Here is a 22,019-nt window from a genome sequence, read left to right as displayed (position 1 = left end):
TCTTTGTTATCAATATCTAAGACATCTTCAGTATGAATGGGTCCCTGAAAAATTATATATATACAGTGCTTTTTTTTGTAATGGTACTGCCTGGTACATAGTACCGGCACCTCCAGATGCAGTACCAGCACCTCCAGTCAGAGCTTAACAACTTTTCCCATAGAGTACCGGCACCCCCTTTTTCACACACACACACACACACACACACACACACACACACACACACACACACACACACACACACACACACACACACACACACACACACACACACACACGGCTCGACAAACTATAGAATCTACTTGCTCATGGTGAGTAGATTTCAGCCATGCACCTCGTTTACCGGTAGCGTGCGCATGCGCAATGCGGCTCTTGCACATGCGCAGTGTGGGACTGGCGAGCAGCTTTCGCCGCCATTTGTCAAGCCCCGTATACATATATATATATATATATATATATATATATTCCCCCTCCCCCCCTTTAACCCACCAAACTATGATCTCGTGACAGAAGACTAGCAGAAGCAAACAGAAAAATCTATTAAGTTTGGTCAGTACAAGCATATAAGAAATCTACTAATCCATCATAGACATTCAATAACTTCTCTTACAGACAAGGTCACTTACAACATTCATATCATTATTACATAATATATTTTTTGATTAATACATAGTCACTTCTTGTGCATCACAATATAGGAGGCTCCCGACTTGTGACCGCCAGAGTTCCGACCCCCCGCACTTACAACCATTTTTGTAAGTGCAGAAGGGGCTGGAAACCCCCGACTTACATCCTCAGCCCACATTTACGACGGTGCACCGTGCCTATCGTAAATGCGGGTTCAAGTTATGATGACCCCGACTTGCGACGCTTCCCCAGGAACCAATTGCGTCACAAGTCGGGGGCCTCCTGTATTTCTATCAGTGATGTGTAAACACATAATCACTGTTAATAACATTTCCAGATGATGTATGTCAGAGCGGTAAATAATGAGGAGAAAAGGGAAGGCATATGGAGAGGACTGGATTATATGGGGCCCTTTCAAAACAAATGCATTTTAATACAGCCAAATACAAGGCAGTACATAAAGGAATAAAGAATGCAGGCGAGTCCTTCAGACAGTAAATTGTATCCCGGAAAGCTGTGACTCTGAAATAAAATGTAAGAGTCACAGTGGACAAATAATTTAACATGAGTTCCCAGTGTGATGACATGCCAAACCAGATTAATATGATCCTTATACATGTAAACAGGGGATTTTGCCTTTGTATATGGCCTTGGCAAGACTGCTTTTGGAACACTCGCTTTGATGCCACATTTTTAAAAGGGCACCACAAAACTGAAAACAGTACAGGAAAGAGTCATAAAAATTATCTGAGGATTGGAATGCTTTACAGCAGTAACCAACAACCACTAGTATGGGATCTACTGATAGATCCTGGAGCCACAGGCAGGTGATCCTGATTGTTTTGGTCCAGAGGCTATCACGTGTCAGCACTTCAGCTGACCCTCCCCCCACTGCCATGATACTCCTGTCCTCTGCCTTGGAGCTGCCCCCTGGGAGCCTCCTGCTTTCTGTGCAGGGCGGAGGAGGCACAGAAAGAGGCCACTGATGTTAGGGTGTCACCGTCCCTATACTCATGAACCCAATTTTCACAGATGGGGGGACATGACAGGACTCAGGATAGAGGTCTCTTGCTGGTAGCTGCTCCTATGTCTTGAAGAGGCAATGCAATTTTCTGTCTCTCACAAACACACTGTATGTCTGTCACTCACATAAACATATTTTGTCTTTCACACTCACCTCCCATCCAGCACATCCTTGTGTTGTTACTTCTTTTACATCTTTCAAAGTGTGTTATTTTAAGTTTCTGACTAGTCTATGCCTTTCTTAGTTTTCCTTTATCTGTTATGCATAAATTTAATTATTTGAGTAGTGAGTTCTAAAACTCCTAATCTGTTGCGGCTGGAGTAATTATCCTTAAATAGATATATATATTAAAATTATCATATCTTGTCATTCCCTCTAATTTTTTCCATCCATGTGCAGGAGTCTCCTGGAATTGGGTTCCATCTCCTGCAAGCAAATAGGCAGCAAATAGTCCAGCAACACAAGGGCTAAGGCAGATTCTGCCTCTCCCTGGCCTCCGCCTGTCCTGGCTCTGCACTGCTCCTGCAAGCAGCCCCTAAGGGAGGTGGGGCAGAGGATCCTCACATGCTGCCTTCTCCTGCAAGCACCAACCTTGCAATTCCATTGACCAGAAATGGGGAACCATGGCCAATGGGAGGGGTGGGAGCGGTGCATGTGGATGGGGAGTGGGGGAGAGAGAGCATGCGGAGCCAACTGCCCCTCCCTCGCAGAAGCTACTGCTGAACATGTCGTCAAATTTCAGGAGTGGCACAGGGCCAGGGCAGAGATGAGTCTGCCTTTGGTAAATGGTGCCCAGCTGGAGCCCTTCCAGTATGCCAACCCCCTGCCCTGGCCAGAGCCCCTCCTCCATTCCAAGGGCTCTACCTCAGGCTCAGCCCAGAACCCCTTCCACACTCTGAATGCTTCAGACCAAGACAAAAGCCTGCACCCCTGGAACTCCAATCTCCTGTCCCAGCCTGGTGGAAACAAGTGAGGATGGGAAGGGGATGGGCAGGGGGATGGACTGAGCAAGGTGGACCTTGGAGAAGGGGCGGGGGGAAGGAGACATGGCAAAGTTTGAGGTAGATCCTGGATCTTGTGCTTAAAAAGGTGGAGACCGCTGCTTCACAGAAACAGACTGAATGAGCTCAATCTGTTCACCTTGTCACAAAGAAGATCAAGAGCAATGTTCCCTCTATTTGCTGCCCATGTGCAGAATAAATGTTGTTCTATGCACCAAGGCATGTGTGGATGTGCACCAACAGTAGAAACACAAGCTGTCAGCTGTGGGTGCTCTGCTAATCAGCGAGGCAGCATCAGAATCTCTTCCGGGTGGCCACTCAAGCATTCACCTTACAGAGAACACTGATCAAGAGGTGACTTGATCACTGTGCACAAGTACCTTATGGGGGTGAAAAATACTCTTTAATCTAGCACAGAAAACCGTAACAAAAGCCAAAGACTGAAAGTTAAAGCCAGACAAATTCAAATGAGAAATAAGGCAATGATGGTGATTAACAGGAAATGGTGAATTCTCTAACTCTTGATGTCTTTAAATCAAAACTGAATGATGCCTTACTGGATTGCATTTTCCAGTCAAACTCAAGGTACTGAGCTCCATCAAAATTTAAAACTGAAATTCTAATGCCTATATTATTCGGGAGTTAAAATCAAATAGTCTAATGGTCTCTTCGGACCTTAAAACCAAATGCAACACAGGGAGCAACAGAACAGGTTTTCCCACAAACTATCAGACCAGTTATTCTTGATCCTTACCAATAGGTATGAGGGATGTAAAATCCAGATTAATCAGTTAACCAATTAAACATTAGGGTAATGTAATATTCAACCACTTAACTGACAAAGCGGGATCCTGGATCCAGCCTGGATAAAGCAGCCCCGAGCCCACGAGGCTCCTCCTTCCAACCCCAGCCACCAGCCCCGGAAGTGGGCTGGGGCCCAGCAGGGCTGGAGCTGCCCCCTTCCCTCAGCAGGCCACAAAACGGGGAAAGGGGAGGAGGAAGAGCTGCTCCCAGGTAACGGGAGAAAATCTTTTCAGAAGTAGACATGGAGTTAGCCAATTCATCCTGGTCTTCTCTTTTGAGGCAGCTACCATGTTTCAGGGCAAAAACATTATATGAATGGGTGCTACAGAAAACCTTTTGATAAACAAGCAAGTGCCAACTGGTGACAACTGCAAGAGTATTTTCTTTAGTGTGGACAGAGGTCCTCTAGGGCATGGATGAGGAACCTAAGACTTGGGGGCCAGATGCAGACCCTGCTTTGCTTGGATCTGGCCCCTGCTCTGGTACTAAAGCCCTCTCACCACCCACTCACAAGGCTTGAACACACAAAATCTAGTAGCCTGGGCCTTCCCTAGGCTCTGGTGTGGGAGGTGAATGTGGGGAATGTCTTTCTCCTTCTCAGTTGGGGGCTTTTTTTTTTTTTTGGCTTCTAACTTGTATGCGGCCCTCGATTTATTTTTCCATGGATCAGTGGCTCCTGACCCAAAAAAGGTTCCCCATCCCTGCTCTAGAGTTTAGTCCGAAACAAAACATTTCATACAGACAACAAACTGCTAATATAGGTTCTTATTTTAAGAGTGCCTTAAAAACACTGAAGCCAATATGTAATCAATGCATCTATTTTTGTGCAATTTGTCTGCTCGCATTAAGGCTGAGTAAACAATTACAAACTTGTCCCATAAAAAAGGATTTTTTTCTCTTGTAAAATTATAAATCCCTTAATATCAGAGGTCCCCAAAGTATCCCACCCAGCGCCCAGCCTCAGGCCATGGACCGAGGGCAAAGCCGGGAGTGGAACTCCAGTAAGCCACAGGCTTGGTTACAGGACCTCTCTGCAGACCACCTGAAGCTACAGCTCCGCTCCTGCCCTTATTTCCAGCCTCAGCTCCACTCCTAGCCTCAGACCCACCCCAGCTGTGCCCCCAGCCTCAGGCTCCTTGCCCACTGTCCACTTATCTCCCAGCCATATCCCCACTCCTGGCTCCAACACTGGGGGGAATGGCAGAGGAGGATTCAGACAGGAATAAGGGAGAGCACAGCTCTCAAACACTTGGGGACTGCTGCTTAATATGGATCTGATTCAAAATTGTGCAGTTTTCCAACCAACCTACTTGCATTAGATTTAATAAATAAAACAATCTTGCACAGATAAAGTTGCAATACTAATGGCATCTTTAGTGTATTACCTTGATTTCTTCAGGTTTAGGGCTCCCTAATCCATCTTCAATCTCCATTTTAAATTCTGTGAGCTGTGTGGGAACCATGCTGACCATAGGACTTTCCATCATCCCCAATGCTGTCACAGTCTCTGAACTTATTCCATCTTTATAGTTCATCACTGGGGAAAAGGCAGGGTGGTGCTCCAAGGAAGGGGGTGTTGGGAACATCCTTTGCAAATCTGCCACAGCTAAGCAGCACAAAATAAACCATGGTTAACCATTAAAAATAAATTCTGCATAACTCTTAAATGAGAAACCATTAAGAGAAGGACTCTAACTCAGCACTGGCTTTTTGATTTGTAAAAACTAAGCAAATAGACTGCAAATCTTCCTACTGCACCAGTGGAAATCTAGACTAACACCACTGACATCATTTATACAGCCCATGGACACTTTTCAAGTTTACTGTTCTATTGAAATACATACATTTGAGGATGTTCAATATTCACATATGCTGTGATAATAGTAAGAGGAGGCTATTAACCTTTGGCAGTAACTTACATTCTTTGAGATGATCATCTTACAGGAGGTGCTGATGCGTCCCAGCACCGCAGACCGGACTCTTCATAGCAGTGCATGAGGGCTGCGTGTGCATGGCATGTGAGGTGTGTGGGCACCACTTGGTATGACCACTCACATGTGGCCACCCTTCCCTCCGTTCCTTCTCTATGTGGAGCCTGGCTTAATAGAGAAAATGGGTCTGAAGTAGAGGGAAGAAAGGGAGGATATCAGAGCACCCCCAGGGACACTCATCTTAAATAACGTCAGTGACTGCCAAAGGTGACTAAGCTCCTCTTCCTTGAGAGAGACATCCCTTGGAGTGCTCCACAGGAGGTGACTGCAAAGCAATATGTTCTATGGAGGTGGGGACTTTGGATCAGGCAGGTAAGCCATTGTCAGGATCACTTTCACCACCCTGGTGGAGTGAGGAGGGCCATCGGACAGTGCATAATGTTTAGCAAAGGTTCGGTCTTATGTCCATGTAGCAGCAGCACATATATCTTCAGTAGGGACCTTGTGTTGGTAAGCAACAGATGTGGCTACTGCCCTGGTGGAATGGGCATGAATTGAGGTACATGGTGGTAAGTGATTCAGGTGATTAACCCATTCTGATGCAGTCTGAGATCCAGTGGGACAGTCTATGGGATGATATCTGGTGTCCCTTGCTGTGTACTGCTATGGAGATTAAGAGTTTTGGGGACATCCTTGTAGGGTAAATTGAGGCAGTCCATGGTATTTTGCTGAGAACTGACAACTCAAATCATTAGGCCAGCCCTGGAAAGCACCCAAACAGCTGTTAACTTGTTAACTTGACCCTGGTTCCCCTGGCAACTACATTCCAAAAGGGCCTCACTTTGATAAGGCCGGTACCAAAAAACCGCACGGGATTGTTTTTCATTGTCTGCTTTGTTCCTAGAAAATAAGCTTGGATCCCAAAGATCACGCCAAGGCAATACCACCCCCGCAGGAGATGCATTATATTTCCGGCTGACAAAATGACCATCAATATGCCTTTGTTTATGTTGGCTTATTTAGCTTGTTAGGAATAACTATATGTATTAGTGATAACATGTTTAATTGGCAATGGGCGGAGATACTGTGTAACTGTCGTAAACCATTGGCATATGTGCATATCTCACTTCCACTGCTAGACCTATCAAATCACTTCTCTGTCCATCTGCTACCTATATAATCTAATGTATGTTTTGGTTAAGTTAGTGCTCACTGGGTTAACCCCTAATGAGTACTCCACCAGCTATGTGAACCAATAAATCCTCTGCTTGTTTTCACCTGCACCCAGTGTGTCCAAGAATTATTCCCTACAATCCTGAAGGGCCTCATTCTATGGAGGTAGAAGAAAAGTGCCCTATGTACATCGCAGATTTGCATTTGTGCTTCAAAGGTATTGGCATGAGGTTTGGGGATGAATACAGGTAAGGGGTAGTTAGACTGATGTGGAACATGGAGCATACCTTGGGTAGAAATTTGGAATGGGTCCATAGAGATACCCTATCCTTAAAGAAGTGTATGGCGGATCTGCCATTAAGGCAGCCTCTCTCCTACTTGACGGGCTGATGTCATCACCATGTGAAGAAGTGAGCACGTAGCCATAGGTTCAAATGGAGATTTTGTGAGCGTTTAGGATCCCATGGTGTCTGTGGGGTAGCTATGTTAGGGTATAATATGTATAGGCCTTTTAGGAAGTGTTTGGTCATAGGCTGTGCAAAGACCATGGTGTCATCAATCCTCATATGGAATGTTGCGATGGCTGCTAAGTGTACCTTAACTGAGCTGATGGAGAGATGGGATTGTTTAAGGTGCAGTAAGTAGTCCAGTATTGCAGGTAGTGGGTCTGTCTCCGGAGTCTGTTGTGGGGAGTAGTCCAGTGAATGAAATGAGACCATTTTTCCCTATATGTCTTGCATGTTGAAGGGGCTCTGCTGTGGAGGAGCACATTTTATACCTAAGCTGGGCATTGTAGCTCTAGCCCTGAGAACCCTCCAGGTACCAAGCTTTCAGGCACAGTGTTAGAAAATATAGGAGCAGAACTTGGGTTCCTGGCTGGAATAGGATCCCCAGATTCCGTGGGAGCATGATTGGGTGTGTGACGGGGCAGCCTCGCCCCGCACTCAAGCCCAGGGAAACCACCTGGTGCTGGGGGCGGAAAGAGCCCCACCCCCACAGCCCTACTGGGCATGCTCCGAGGGGAGCAGAGAGATAAAAGGCTGCTGGCCTGCTCAGAAAGGGCAGACTGCGACCCGAGCTGGAGCTAGCAACCACCAGCCAGAGAGGGAGTCGCCAAAAGAGCTGAGCGTGCTGCTGCCGGGCCTCAGCCGGGCTCGGCCCCAACGCCGGAGCCACCAACCGACCCCCCGTGACCCGAGCACCGGACCGGACTCTGCCAACTCTGAGGCTGCCAGGGGAAGTACCAGTACAGCCAGTCGACTGACGCCAACAGGTGGGACCGCGGCAGGCTGTGAGCAGGGGGTAGGAAGCGACCCAGGGCAGGGAGCTGTAGAAGCCTCTGAGGGCTCGGTGCGTTGCGGGGAGGAGCTCCCGCCGAGCCAGTGGTGGGAACCACCCGCCACTACTAGGGTCCTGGGTCGGGGCCCGGTGAAGAGGGAGGGCCCGGGCCCCCCTACTCCTGCTGCCCGAGACCCTGGCAAGTGGGGACTGGGGTAACAGGCACTGAACTGTGGACTAGGCCTCTGGGCCTGTAAACTGTGGACTAGGCCGGGAGGCCGTATTTCCCCTAATACAGGGGCACTAAACTGTGGACTAGGTGGGGAGGCTGTATTTCCCCTAAAAAGGGGCATCACGCTTTGGGCCGAGGCCCCAGTTGGTTGGATGATGCCTCGGAGGGGGGTGGTAACCCCCGTCAAGGGGGGGGGCCCCCGACAGGGTGACATAGGGCCATTCTGCTCAGGAAGGGAAACCACAATTGCTGAGACCAGCAAGGGACTATGAAGATGATCCTTGCCCTATTCCCTCCATATTTTGATAATTGTTCTGCTGAGGAGGGGAATTTGAGGGAATACATAGAGTAGGTGATGATCCCACTTGAGGATGAGGACATCTCCCAGGGAGTCTTTTCCCATTCCTGCCCTGCAATGATACAGGGGGTACTTTTTGTTTGCCCTGGTGGTGAAGAGGTCTACCTGGAAATATCCCCATTCTGAGAGGACTGAATAATAGATCTGCCATTTGTGGTCCTGTGGTAAAGCTCTGCTTAGCGAATCAGTGATGGTGTTTAGGGCACCAGGGAAGTGGCATGCACTTACAGAGACAAAGTTGATTAGGCACCAGTTCCACAGGGCGATAGCTTCCATGCATAAGGCATGGTATCATGCCCCACCTTGTCTGTTTATATAAAACATGCAGGCATTGTTGTTGATATATATTCTGACATGTCTTCCGGAGATGTGAGGTAGTAAGTGTTGACATGTGAGCCATACAGCCTGAGCTCGAGGACATTAATATGTAGGGTCTTTGTTGGAGTCCATAGGCCCTAGATCATGGAATCTTTCACATGTTCACTCCAGCTTGTAAGGGAGGCATTCACAGAGATGACAACCATGGGTTCTGGGGTTTGGAAAGGTATGCCTTTACATAAGTTCTCTGGCCTTGTCCACCATAATATTCCACTTTTTACTGTGTGGGGAATGAACAGGGTTTTGGTTAGAGGGTGTAGGTTTGGCTTATAGATTGATCTGAGCCATTCCTGAAGGCATGTCATGAAGAGAAGAGATGTGCTTCGGGACCACAGGATTGCAGGATGCCAGATGGCCTAAAAGTTGGAGACAGTCATGGGCTGTGATGTGTGGCATTAAGTACAGCACTCGGACTAGCTTGCAAATCTTTAAGACTATGTCAGGAGGTAGGGAAGCTATGGCTGAAGTGGAGTTGAGCTATATTCCGATGAATTGGATGGATTGGGTTGGTGTCAGTATTGATTTCTTCTCATTCAACAGTAGTCCCAAAGATTGGAAGCACTGTTGTATGAGTTAGGTGCAATGATGGGAGTCATCCTCTCTTCTTGCCCTGATAAGGCAGTCATTGAAGTAAGGGAATATAAAGATGTCCTGTTTTCTGAGTATCAGAGGGGTAGCTGTGTTAATCTGAATCTGCAAAAGCGATGAAGAGTCCTATGGCACCTTATAGACTTTATTACAGCTTAAGCTTTCATGGGCAAAGACCCACTTTCTTAGATACATATTTTCTGAGGTGGGCCATAACCACTGCCAGCAACTTGGAAAAAACCCTTGGTGCAGTGGAAAGTCCAAAGGCAGAACCGTGTATTGGTAACATTGCATACCATTGTTGGGGTTGGTGCATGACAGGCTCATCCAGCAGCGAAGGTAAATGTGTGTCTAAAGATTTATCCAGATGCAAGTCATGGGATTGTGATTCATTGGTTTCCTGTTGCTTTCTCTGCCATATGGGGGTTAGGGGTAGAGGAGAAAGTGCATGTTGAGTATGTTTCTTTTTTGACAGTCTCTTTTTGTAGTCATGAGCCCATAGGCTGCAATATTGCCACTGCACTGGGTAAGGCATACATGATGGCATGCATGATGGCATACACAGGTATGGAGCTTATGGGGAGCATGCCTGTGGTGACGGGTTGGCATGAGACAAAGGTTCCAATATCTCGGTGTCAGGTGATAATTGGGATGAGAATGACCCCTGTTCATCTTCGTCATCACTAGATAATAAAGTAGGCGATGAGATATGTTTTGGTATCACTGAGTAAGCTAACTTGCCTGTAGTGAGGAACAAAGAGTTAAAAGTCAATGATACTGCAAAGTCTCTCTGATATAGGTAACTGGGCATGGGAGTGGACAGGACCGTGGCTGTCGGTCGGTACTATACTCGGTACTGGATCTTGTGCTGTTGCTGCCATTGCCAGTGTGGTCGAGGTCGGTGCGGCACCTTGAGATGGTAGGATGGTGCCGATGGACTGCGCCGTCAGTTGTTGTGGTGCCATGTTGACTGTTCTCAGTACCTCAAGTTCAGGGGCTGCATTGGTAGGCTCTGTATTAGGTACCGAGACTTGTGAACCTCTGTACGTGCCCTATTCATGGCGTGTGTAGAAAAGGTCCAGTTGGCACTGGAAGTGCCCAGGGCATCGTACGTGCTGAGGCGCGACAGTTTCTCAACCTTGTGCATTAATTTTTTAGTTGTGTGCCACTTGATCCATCATGAGATAAAGACAAGGCACGGCTCTTTGGGGATTTTTACCCTTAGCGATTTTAGTCTTGGCAATCCCTATGTGTCTTTTTGAGCATAGCCATTTTCAAACGGAGGTCCCTATCTCCCTGTTTCGCTCAGTGCTGACAGTCCTGTTGGACTGTCCTATATTTTCCTAGGTATTTTACACCTTTAGTATGTCTATCGGAAATGGGCATTGCCTCATTGCTGGCTGAACAGCGCTTGTAGCCCGGTGACCCTGGCATCTCGCAGTAGACAGTAACCAGTGGGAGAGCAACTTGGAGTAAATAAACAGAGGTTTCCGTATTCTGTTGGGGGCTCCTCCAGTGGCACAGCGGATAAGGTATCTCCCCCTTTGGAACCACAGGTCAAGGGTTCAAGCCCCACCTTTCACCAACGTGGACCTGAACCCTTGGGACGTAGGACGGCAGCAGCGGGGGGCACAATGTAGGGAGGTTGCAGGGCTCCTCCAGTGGTGCAGTGGATAAGGTACCAGCCACAGGTCGTGGATTCAAGCCCGGTCCTGGCAGCAGTTGCCCCAGGGGTTTAGCTGGCTCCCCCATTAGGAAGGCCAGATAAGGAACACCCTGAAGGTAGGAAGGTGGGGTGGGTTCTAGAGTGGCCTAGGGGCTAGGGCATTGTCCTGGGGACCCCAGGGTTGCGGGTTCAATCTCTGCTCACCTAGGAGCACCTGGAGAAAACATAAACAACTAGAGAGAAGAACCTTGATCATTAATTAAACTACTTATCTATTATGCTAATGAGGAACAGAGAGCACTACTGAGGTCCATCTTGAGCCAGGGAGGGCACATGGGCTTGGTTGTGCCAAGCAGCACCTGTGCTTCTCATATGCCACACATGTGCGGCTCCCACGCACTGCTATGAAGAATCTGATCTGTGGTGCTGGGATGTACCAACACCTCCTATGGAGCACCCCCAAAGACATCTCTCAAAGATGAAAGAAAATTTTTTTCAAGAAAAATACTAGGGATTTGACCATAATTACTGTTGTTAATTAAATAGATACTTTTTTGAATTTCATGACAAAAAAATCCTAAAGTCAAAAGTGGCTAAACTTCTGATGAGGTGTGTACTGCCCTGATTAACAACCCTATGTAAACCCAGTCTGGTTTATGTTGTCATACTGTCATGAAAACAGACCTCAGACCACTAATGATCTCTTGAAACATACCAAGTAGAAATTCTGCCTTAAGGCATCTAAAAAAATAACAAGCAAGTCCCAGAGGATACGGCAATATACACTTTGTACCACAGCCACTAACACAGGAAAAAAAATCACATAATTTATTTAGAGATAATTAAATCCCTAACACACCAAAATAATTCGTCCTATATTTTTCATTAATTTTAATAAGAAAAAATACTGAAATGTTTAATAAAATGAAAGATATTTTATAAACCCAAACAGAAATGGCTGTAAATATTATATTTTTCCCTGTTACCTTCTTTCCATTTCCTGCTATAGTGGACTTATTTTTCATAAAATTCGGAATATACTGGTTTTTTAAATTTTGAAGTAGCTTAAGTATCCTTTTGACATAATGCTGCAATCTGATGAATTCCTTATTAAAATAATGAGAACATATGAGAACACATTTTTGTATATCACCTTCCCCCACAAGAAACCCATTTACTGAACCAGTGTTTCTGACAGACAAAATAACTGATTTCATTTTCATGCCTTATTCTGTCCAGTAAAACACTACAAATCTCTAGTCCTACTTGATGCAATATCAGCTTCAAATCTGTACCCTGCAGCTATTGTACCTTTTGTGCAATCAAAGATGATGGTGATGTTTGATTTAACAATGCTACTAAGTAGCAAAATCTTTCCATAGGGTTGATTTGGATCAGCTGATCACTTTGCTTTTCAAGTCATGGAGGATGAGAACTTTAGCACTGGGCGACCAGTGGCACTAGTGTGACATTTAGTCAGCATGGTATGCCATGCTGCATCAGGCATTTCAGTTCCTCACAGACGCTGTCATGCTTCACTAGCTAGTGTGACAGGGCAGCAGAGGGAGGATTAAGAGGTGAAAACAAAAGGGATACAGTGCATCCATTTAACCCATTCCATATTGCTTTGAATTGTCATTTTCTTATGTCTTTTAGTTCCACTTTGCAAAATTCTGCATTGTAGATTCACTAATAACATTCAAAATGTTTAATTAAAAAGAAAAACTTCAGCAATTAGCTGGCTAGCATTATTCATTTTCATATGTGCAAGGCTTGAGAAAGCTTTGCTATTTTAGAAACCTATGGATCTACTAAAGCTGTCAAAAACCACTTTTTGCATACTTCATACAGCTACATTTGAGTAAATCAGTACTGCTTTTATAGATCCATAAAATTCTGTCTCATTCCTGTGACACTGGTTTTTCCCCTCAATTTGTTCTCATAACCAGCTGAAGTTAATGAGAAGGCATTAAAGAATGATTTGCAATGGAATTTGATTTCTTTTAAAGTAGCCGCACAGTCAGTCATACATTTTTTTATCTTTTTAGACAAATAATTTGTAGTTCACAATCTGTATTGTTAGTGTCCCATTGCCTGCACACACACAAACAAAAGAATAATTCAAAAGGGATGCCATCTACATGAATGAAGCACAAAAACATTTTTAGAGCTCACAGCAGTGAAAACTATAATTTCCTATAGTTTGCTGCTATAATCCTTATGAAAAAACTACTGTGATTTAAAGCACATTGTGATTTTAATGTCCATATTATAAATTCAATATATCAAGTGCCAATAATTAATTCCACTGCTTTCACATCGAGATCTTAAGAAGCAGTATGAAAGGTATATTGGCCTCAGTGGGATAAACTTGTTCTGTCTACTGGTGACCAGTCTATAGAAGAGCTCTGTATAAGCTCAAAAGCTTGTCTCTTTCACCAACAAGCACTGGTCCACTAAAAGGTATCACCTTGCCTCATATCCTGGGACCATAATTGAATAATATGGTAATAACACAGCTACATAGAGTAGATATTAGATTGAATATACAGGGATGACTTCTAAATGAAGATAAATAACAATTTTCTTTGGCCCTTACAGCCAAAGGCTGAAATAGCAAATGAAAGACATCTCAGAGCAATTTTTGGAAATATTTAAAAATTTTGGTATGGGGCAATTCATTCCCCTTGTTTAATATTAGCCTGTGGTACCTACAGAAAATCTGAAGCATATTGGGTCTTAACCTAAACCATTATTACGAACATCTTATAGATAAAGGGGAGATGGTAGTTACAGGGAAACTTTAGCTGAAGAAAGATGTAATTACTCCTTGGTACATACTTGGTGGATAAGTTACTGATGTTCTTCCATCCTTCCCTAGAGGGCGCTCTTCAGCTCCCACTGCAAGCATTTTTGATGACCGAAGTGCTGCTGATACAACCTAAAACCAGGATATTTACATCATATATTAAAAATAAGAATAAAAAATGAATTACTTATTATAAACATTCAGAAAATCATCTAGTCTTAATCTATATCTATATATTAGCATATGTCTGCCGTCTGTGAGTCAATTTGCTCTAGAAGTCTTATGTTCTTACGTTCTTATGTAAGTCCTCCTAAGAGGCAGGACCACCAAATTTAGAACGCAGCTTCCTCTTCTCCTAATTTAAAGTCAGCAGAACTGGAAGCCCTGAGAAAAGGACTGTTTTTATAACATGCAAAGGGAGGGGCTGCTGTTTGAAGGTATGAGCTATGAGAGTGGCCAATGGGAGCAGGTGCCCACAGGTGAGAGCTATCCTGCAGTGTCCACTGGAGGCAGCTGTACCATCAAGGGAGTGGCCAGCAGGGCTGGGGCTCTGCCATTTCTCCTGCCAGTCCGTCTTGCCTGCCAGTCCACCAGGTAAGTAGCCCAAATCCTTTCCCCCTTCAGGCCCTTGGCCACAGTGGTGGAGGAAGGAAAGAAAAAAAATCCTGGCGGCTGGAGTGAGATCTTGGGGGGGAGAAAATGCCCCTGGGGACCAGGAAGGGGATTGCAGAGAGAGAAAAGGCCTCTAGCAGCTGGAGGGAGGTTGAGCAAGGGGGAAGAAAAGGCCTGTGCCGGATGGCACCCCTCACACAAAGCCCCTCATCATTCTTGCATTTCAGATTTCTGAACCCCCTCATCACATCCCCAAGGCCCTGCTCTGACTCCTTTATCACCCACACGCTAGCCTCCTTGCCCGAAGGACTGGGGCAATGCGGAGGGAGTATGTCTGCTAGTAAGACCTTAATTAAGGCTTTTTATTGTCTTTTTCAACTGCCTACTTATTTTTTCTGCAATTTGACTTTATTTAACTCTTTCTTTCAACTTTAGTAGATAGCACTAAGTACCTTTAACGGATACTAAATATACAATTGTCACTCAACTTGAAATTAGCAAAGCTATTCTATTTGTATCCATATTTGGATTACTATAAAGGAAAATATCAACAAAGCACTGGGAAGGCAGTCCTCTAGTTAACTTGTGGCTGCCTTTGTTGCAGAATAGCACAGAACACTATGCATTCAACAGTGACAACTATATAACATTGCCCAAAATATGGTAATATTAAGGCAGGTAAATTGTTACATCTACATCACCCAACAGCTTAACTTTAAGGAAGATGGCATAAACTCTGATTTGTGTTTAACAGCATAACTTTCTATAACTGATTTGCTTATCAGCTATTCTGATATATAAAGGGTGTGAACCAATGTAATCTATAACACAAGCGCAAAATAAATGCAATTCAGCACTCATTAAAATTAACCTCATGTAGCAAACTCCTGTAGAAACGTAGCAGAGACCAACCAAAATAAACAAAAAGGACTCATTCTGTAGCTTTTCATATCCAACTAGGCTGGAAACAAAGTTTTAAATATTTGAGGAAGCAGATGCTTTAATTTCAAAAGTTCAGCAGTCTTCAAAAGCTCTGCAATTTTATCTTTGCATAGCACATAGTTGCATCTCTATAAGCAATGCTTCTGGAAATGCCAATGTAGCTTGCCAGAAAAGGCATGCCAACAGCCAGGGAAGAGAAATAATTTTTATTTGCATCCTCAAATATGTTGTTCATGTGTGAAGTAAAAAGATGACATGAGAAAAGGAGATGGTAAATAATTCTGAAGGTCTTTTCAAATAGCACAAAAGAGAGAATGTGCCTTTCAAATTACCTAATCTACCTCTAGTCACTTCAGGGTCAGCTTATGTTTCATTATAACCAGATTTGATTAAAGCAGTAATGGGTGCTCATTCTAAATTCTGCCTTTTTTGAAATCTCAACTTTCCCTTTTCTTTCACCTATTATAAGAATATAATGTGCATGGTGGACTTACTCTTCTTATAACCACTTGTATACAAAGAATGGGAAAATCTTGTTTTAAGGAACTATGGAAATATCCTCTGCTGGTATCTAAAAGGAAACCCAGATATCTCTCTTCAAACTCACAAATACAAACCTTTAATGCAAGACTAAAGAGTCTCCTAAACTAGATAAAAAAAATTAAGTCCAACTACAGTATTTTACTTGAGATCATTTTTTGTTTTGTAATCTGTCTCTGTAAAGATTGTGACAGATTGCAGAAAGTATCTTCTCAAGCAAAATACTAAATTTGTGCTACAGCAGAATTTCCGAGCATTATAGAGACAGCCCATTACACCACTGTGAGCAGCCACAAATCATGACACATATTGGTGAGGAATACAAAACAACTCAATTTCTTGGAAGTCTTGACACCTTCGACATCACTGATAATACTGCTGTGGGTTGGCTTGACCAAATGGTATATGGAAAAACAGAATACCATGACTGCAAGCAGCCTTTTCCCCCAACAACACATGGACCTCATCTGTGATTCTGTCACTTTGACAAAATTTGCTGTACCTGTGTGATCCTCCCACAAGTCCCTGAATTTCATGCCTTGTTTCCCCTTCCCAGTGGAGATCTTTTCCAGTTGCTCTCACATCTACCTGTTACTAAATGTAGATCTGTCTATCAGTCTTCTCTCTCACACCCCTATGTAATGATGGCTCCCTCCCTGGCATCTAACACTCCTTAGTTGCTGGAGTCATGTATAAAAGCTATTCAGTGCAATTTGCACAGACTTACGCCAAGTTCATCTTCATCAGAATTATCGAAGATATTATCTAAATCATGAAGTGATGGAGCCAGATCTGTCACCTGTGTGAGACTACTAGAGCCAAGTCGGCCTGCAGCACAATCCTGCTGAGTATCTATGGAAAACAGTGGAAACAAAGTCTTAAGAAATAAAACACAAGCCCACTCTCTTTGTTATCACTCATTTCAAGAATGGGCAAAAATCACTACAAACCAGTTCTCACATTTCAAAATTTACTCTAGAAATAGCTTTCTAGTGTTTCAATTCAAATTTGAGATGAAAAATTGAGATCAACTATAAAATAATAAAATTAGATGCTAATTAATTTTACTAAACGCCAAAATGCTTGCTGTTATTGTAAAATAAACAGATACAAATACTAAATATGAAATTATATTAATTCTTTAGTCGGTTTTTATTCTTTTGTTTGTCTCATAATAGATAATTAAGTAGGTTTTCATGTTATATGAACACTTTCAGAATATAATTTTGCTTTGTCAAGTAAAAAGATGCTTTTCTTTTTATCACACTGATCATACAAGTTTGAACTCACCAGCTTTTGGAGCAGAACTGAAAATAGACATGGCATCTTTCCCATCAGGCACTGGTGTGGAATGACTTGCTGTGGGGATCTCCTTTGTACCTAATCCATCTTCTGACTGTACATAAAGAATTTAGTCACATAGAAAATGTTATCATTTAAATGCAAAAAGAGTGTGGAATACACAGGCGAAAGTAAAAATTAGAAAGAATGGATGAAATGTGAGACTTCCAAGTCCACTGTTGCTTTCAATTTTAAAATCAGCCCAGCAGCAGCAAACGTCCCAAAAAACCTTACTCATATCTAATACAAACTAGTTAGAATGCTCAGATTAGGGATGTTAACCAATCAGATTAACAAATTACCATTTAATTGTTTTTCGTACATTAATTCAAAATCTTACTCCTCACAATAAACTTCAAAAATGTCAATATGATGTTATTAGTTTTTACTTTTTGCAAAACTTATTTTGTTCAGTTTGGCGGAGAGAAGTTCTCTGAAATTTAAAGCTGTGCTCCTGAAGAAGCAGGACCGTGTCAGGTTAGTTTCTCACAGACATCCTGTACAAAGACTTCTGAGGTCTTTGTCCATAACTGGACTTGTTTATATACTTTTAATGTACACTGTATCTAATATATACTTTTAACTACACTAAAATGCCATTGGTAGGGTTCCAATTAAATGTACTAGGGTAAATCCTCTGAAAACTTCCATACAATTCTTGACTTTAATTATGAGGCAAAAGGAACTTGTTTTTGATGATCCTAGTGCCAATGGTCAAATCACAAACCCATTTTGCATAATTTGATATGGGGGTCCAAGAACTGGAACAGCAGGCATGCTACAAGCCATGGCTGATGTGCATGAGAAGTTTAAAAAAAAAAAAAAAAAAAAGCTTGCCCCCAATTGTTTTTTTATTTTTTATATTACTTATCCTTACTATATCAGGTCTTCATCTTGATGAGCACAAAAAAAAATCTCTTTAAAGGGAGAAAAAAAAAGTGTGGATATTCATCATTTATTTTACATATAAAGAATAACATTAAATGACATTCCTTCATCTACAAAGATATTCCAATCTACATATTTATTTGAGTAGCCAAAATAGATAAGCAGACAGCCTAATTTGTTGAGAACATAAAACTCTACAGAGGAGGAATTACCTAAAAAAACCCACATTATAAAAGTGAGCTGCCAGACAACGAAATAGCACCAGAGCAGTGGTTCCCAACCTTTTTTATACTGAGGACAGGCAAACTCATTCAAAACCTGCTAGCAGACTGATACAAATATTTACATATTCCTTGTGGTAATTAATTTATTTGCATATTTGCATGCTCACTATGGTGATTGCAAAAGGTCACGTTATTTTAAATTGCAGCTGTACGCACACAATACATGTCATTGCAACCAAGATTGTGGCTGTAAGTCACTGCAACAGATGACAGAAATGTGGATAAAACAGCTGTATAAAGTTTCTATGTCTGAAGCAGAAATGATGGGCATGATTAGCCTCCCAGGTCTTTGTAACTCAAGATTATCTCCAATGAATATAGAGTGATGAGTGAAATCAGAGAGGAAGATTAGGGTTCAGGATAGCTGTGTTTTGTTTCGAGAGGCTCAAAGGGCCATTCTTTTAATTTATGGTGCCCTGTTCAATTACTGAGGCCACCTGCTGCCCCTCACCTCCCATGTGGCTTTTGCATTGTCTCAGGGCTTCCCCTCACCCATGCAGCTCCTTCTGGGGCTGGGGCAGCTGCTGCATGTGCAGCACTTGGTCCCATCAGCTGGGGCAGCCGCTGTATGCATGGTACTTGGCCCCACCGGCTGGGATGTGTAGTGATCACTGGAGCTGGAACTGGAGCCATGGTGAGGTTGCTCCAGGAAGGAAAGCCTCAGCGTGGTCCCGGTTCCAAGCACAGCACACGCACCACCCAGCCACCCCACTCACTCCGTTGCTTCCTGTGGCATGGAAGAGAATTCCCTGAGAATTCCCTGGGGGTGGGACTAAATAAATGCTGGGGACATGGCCTGGCAATGTGCAGCAGCCTGTCAGACAAGGATTTGCGGCCCACTGTGCTAGAAGGAGGAAAGGTACACTGGGAAGGAGAAATGACCTGAAGGTGCAAAACCAGATGGCCCAGAATGGTGATCAAATGAATCTCTTATGTGGAAGGAAAGCTGTGAGGAGATGTCAAAATCAACAAAAAACTGATGTTACAAAGCCATTTAGTGGAAGACTGAATGATTCATACCCAAAGCAAGAAAGACAAATTCAGGCTAGAGAAACGTGAACTGCAGTAAGCTGAATAGATGAATTGTTGCACAAGACAGTCTAAAAAAATTACAGCCAATTCCTTCTTCTCTATATTTTGGAACTACATGTTACACCTCCACAATCCGGGACTCTCTTGTCCGGCAACATCCGGGTCTGGCACTGATGTTGCTGGTCAAAGAGTCCTGGCAGCTATAAATGGGGCCTGCTAGGAGTCCAGCAGCAGGAGAGCTGGCGAGTCAGCTGCAGTGGGGCCAGTGCAAGAGGGGTTAGTGGTAGCTGGGAAGCTGACAACCAAGGAGGTGGAGGAGGGAAGGGGGAGGATGGCACCTAGGAAACCCTGGGCCGTATTGGCTGCAGAAGGACTGGTGGCAGCTTGGAAGCCCCCAGCCAGATCAGCTGCAGTTGAGCCCCAGCTGGGTCAGCAGCTGGGGGGGAGGGGTTTGGGAAGGTGCAACCACAGGGTATGGGGAGAGGCAGCAGCCCTGACCCGGACAGGGCAGAGCCCACAGCAGGGCTGACATCCAGCAGTGGGGATTTGGCCTCCTCTGGTGTGGCAAACTCTAGTTTGGGACCACTCTGATCCCAAGGGTGCCGGACCAGGAAGGTCCAAACTATTCAGATATATAACATAATGAAGGCTTTTATTCCTTAGTTTGACTCAGGGTTCTACTGATGTCAAAATAAAAGTAGGCAAGCAGGAAACATTTTCATAGTTTAAATGGGATCTCAGGGATTAAACTAGTCACTACTAACTCGGACATGCTATAATGAGACTATATTTTTCTCTGTGAATAGGCAGGTATGAACTCAATTTGTGCTCAAAGATATATCCTGCTAGTGACCTCTTTGGAATAGGGATTGTGTCTTCTTATGTTTGTACAGCACAGAGGGTGCAATTATAATATCATTAATGCAACAACAACATGTCCCCGGTCTGATATGGTACCTTATTCTTTTTCAGAGGCTCTTTCTCGGTCCCCAGTTTGCATTTTTTATTGCCAGTGAAGCTGTATTTTATGTCACCATCTTCAAAAGTGTAAGGATCACTAACATCTCCCAAGCCTTCTCCAGACTGCTGTATTAGAGGCAAGGGGTCAAGATAGTTCAATGTCTGTACTGATTTGTTATCTTCCAAAATTTTAAACCGCTTGTTGGGTTGTGCTAAGAGCCTGGGGGAGGGGAAAAAAGCAATTATGAAAAACAAATACTCCACAGAAGGCAAAAATAACAGCATAGAAGATTTATAGATTTTCTCACATAAGAACAGTTAGTACTACTCTTTTCTCTGATTGAAGTACATTTTTTTTGTCCACTGAAGCATGCATTTTTTTCTGCTAATATTAAACAGCTGTTCATTGTACTGTCAACTTCAATGTTGGGAGAATGAAAGAGAATGAATCTTGTAGGTAAAAAATAGTTACATCAAAATTCCCTGAAGCACCCGTAACAATTCAGTCCATCATATCATTTGCAGTAATGATTACTAATATTAAATTTGGAATAACTTAAAAACTTCTTTCTAATGATATTTTATATAAACTGAACACTTGAATTATCATTATGGGCTGCCACTGACCATCCACAGTGTAAGCCAGGGGATGCAGCGCAGATCGGGACACCATTTCTACGGCCAATCGGAGCTGTGATAGCCCATACCTGCAGAAGTACAGGTAAACAAAGCATCTCGTGGCCAGACAGTGCCTTGCCCTTAAAAAACTGTGAACCAGAGTTTGAAAACTCCTGGTTTCAGCCAAAATGTGTGGATTTTTTAATTTTAAATTTGTGGAAATTCCATTTAGACTCTGGAGTAGGTGAGCTAGGTGAGAATATACTTTTCCAGTTTAAAGCAATTATTTTTGTTGAAGACAAAACTATATATGCATCACATATTCTTTACTGAGAAAGTCTACAGTATATGGAACAGTGAGGTTTTATAACTTACAGAGCTAGACAAGCCACAATTATCCCAGTGTCTCAAACAAGGGTTTTCTTTCTTGTTCTTGGTTAACCCCATTGATAATGCACCTTTAAGGTTGCAAGCTTGAACAGTGACAATAAAAGTCCTTGCTAAACACAAGAGGTAAGAGATGATGTTAAGTCTGCAACAGTTGCAGTAAGGAAGGTTTTGAAATCTATTATGTCTCTTACATTGGCCAACACAATAAATACAAATGACAAAGACAAAGCATACTAAAATTCCATATTACAATCTATATTTCTAACACTACTTCCATCTGAAGCAGTCACTGATACTACATACTGATTTCTTACATTTGTTGTGCAACTTTAATAAACATTACAAATAAGTCTGACATTTTAAATGACAATTCCTATTTATACGTATTTTCTTACCATATAACATCTTTGCCACATTTTTAGTCTCTGGACTAAATTTCTGCTGTCATTTACAACAATGCAATCCCAAAAGCTTTCATACTTAATGGATCTACCTGGCTGCAACTGATTGTAATTTGGCCTTCTGAATGTATTTTGATAAACA

At 43.3% G+C, this 22,019-nt stretch overlaps 1 protein-coding gene across 3 annotated transcripts in view; it reads right to left on the bottom strand.

The window, feature by feature from the left end:
- The window catches only part of MED13L (mediator complex subunit 13L), a 379,146-nt gene that overhangs the window by 90,492 nt on the left and 266,635 nt on the right, over window positions 1-22,019 (bottom strand). For all 3 annotated transcript variants that reach the window (XM_075898186.1, XM_075898187.1, XM_075898189.1), the window contains 5 exons: window positions 20,466-20,688; window positions 17,254-17,359; window positions 16,691-16,815; window positions 13,902-14,001; window positions 4,842-5,062 (listed from right to left, as the gene is read on the bottom strand). In XM_075898186.1, coding sequence (XP_075754301.1) covers window positions 4,842-5,062; window positions 13,902-14,001; window positions 16,691-16,815; window positions 17,254-17,359; window positions 20,466-20,688 — 775 coding nt within the window. The remainder of the gene's footprint in view (window positions 1-4,841; window positions 5,063-13,901; window positions 14,002-16,690; window positions 16,816-17,253; window positions 17,360-20,465; window positions 20,689-22,019) is intronic.

The sequence above is a fragment of the Pelodiscus sinensis genome, chromosome 15 (genome assembly GCF_049634645.1).
Source record: "Pelodiscus sinensis isolate JC-2024 chromosome 15, ASM4963464v1, whole genome shotgun sequence".
Lineage (NCBI taxonomy): Eukaryota > Metazoa > Chordata > Testudines > Trionychidae > Pelodiscus > Pelodiscus sinensis.
Note: the sequence above shows the minus strand (reverse complement) of the source record. Positions and strands in the feature narration are given on the sequence as shown.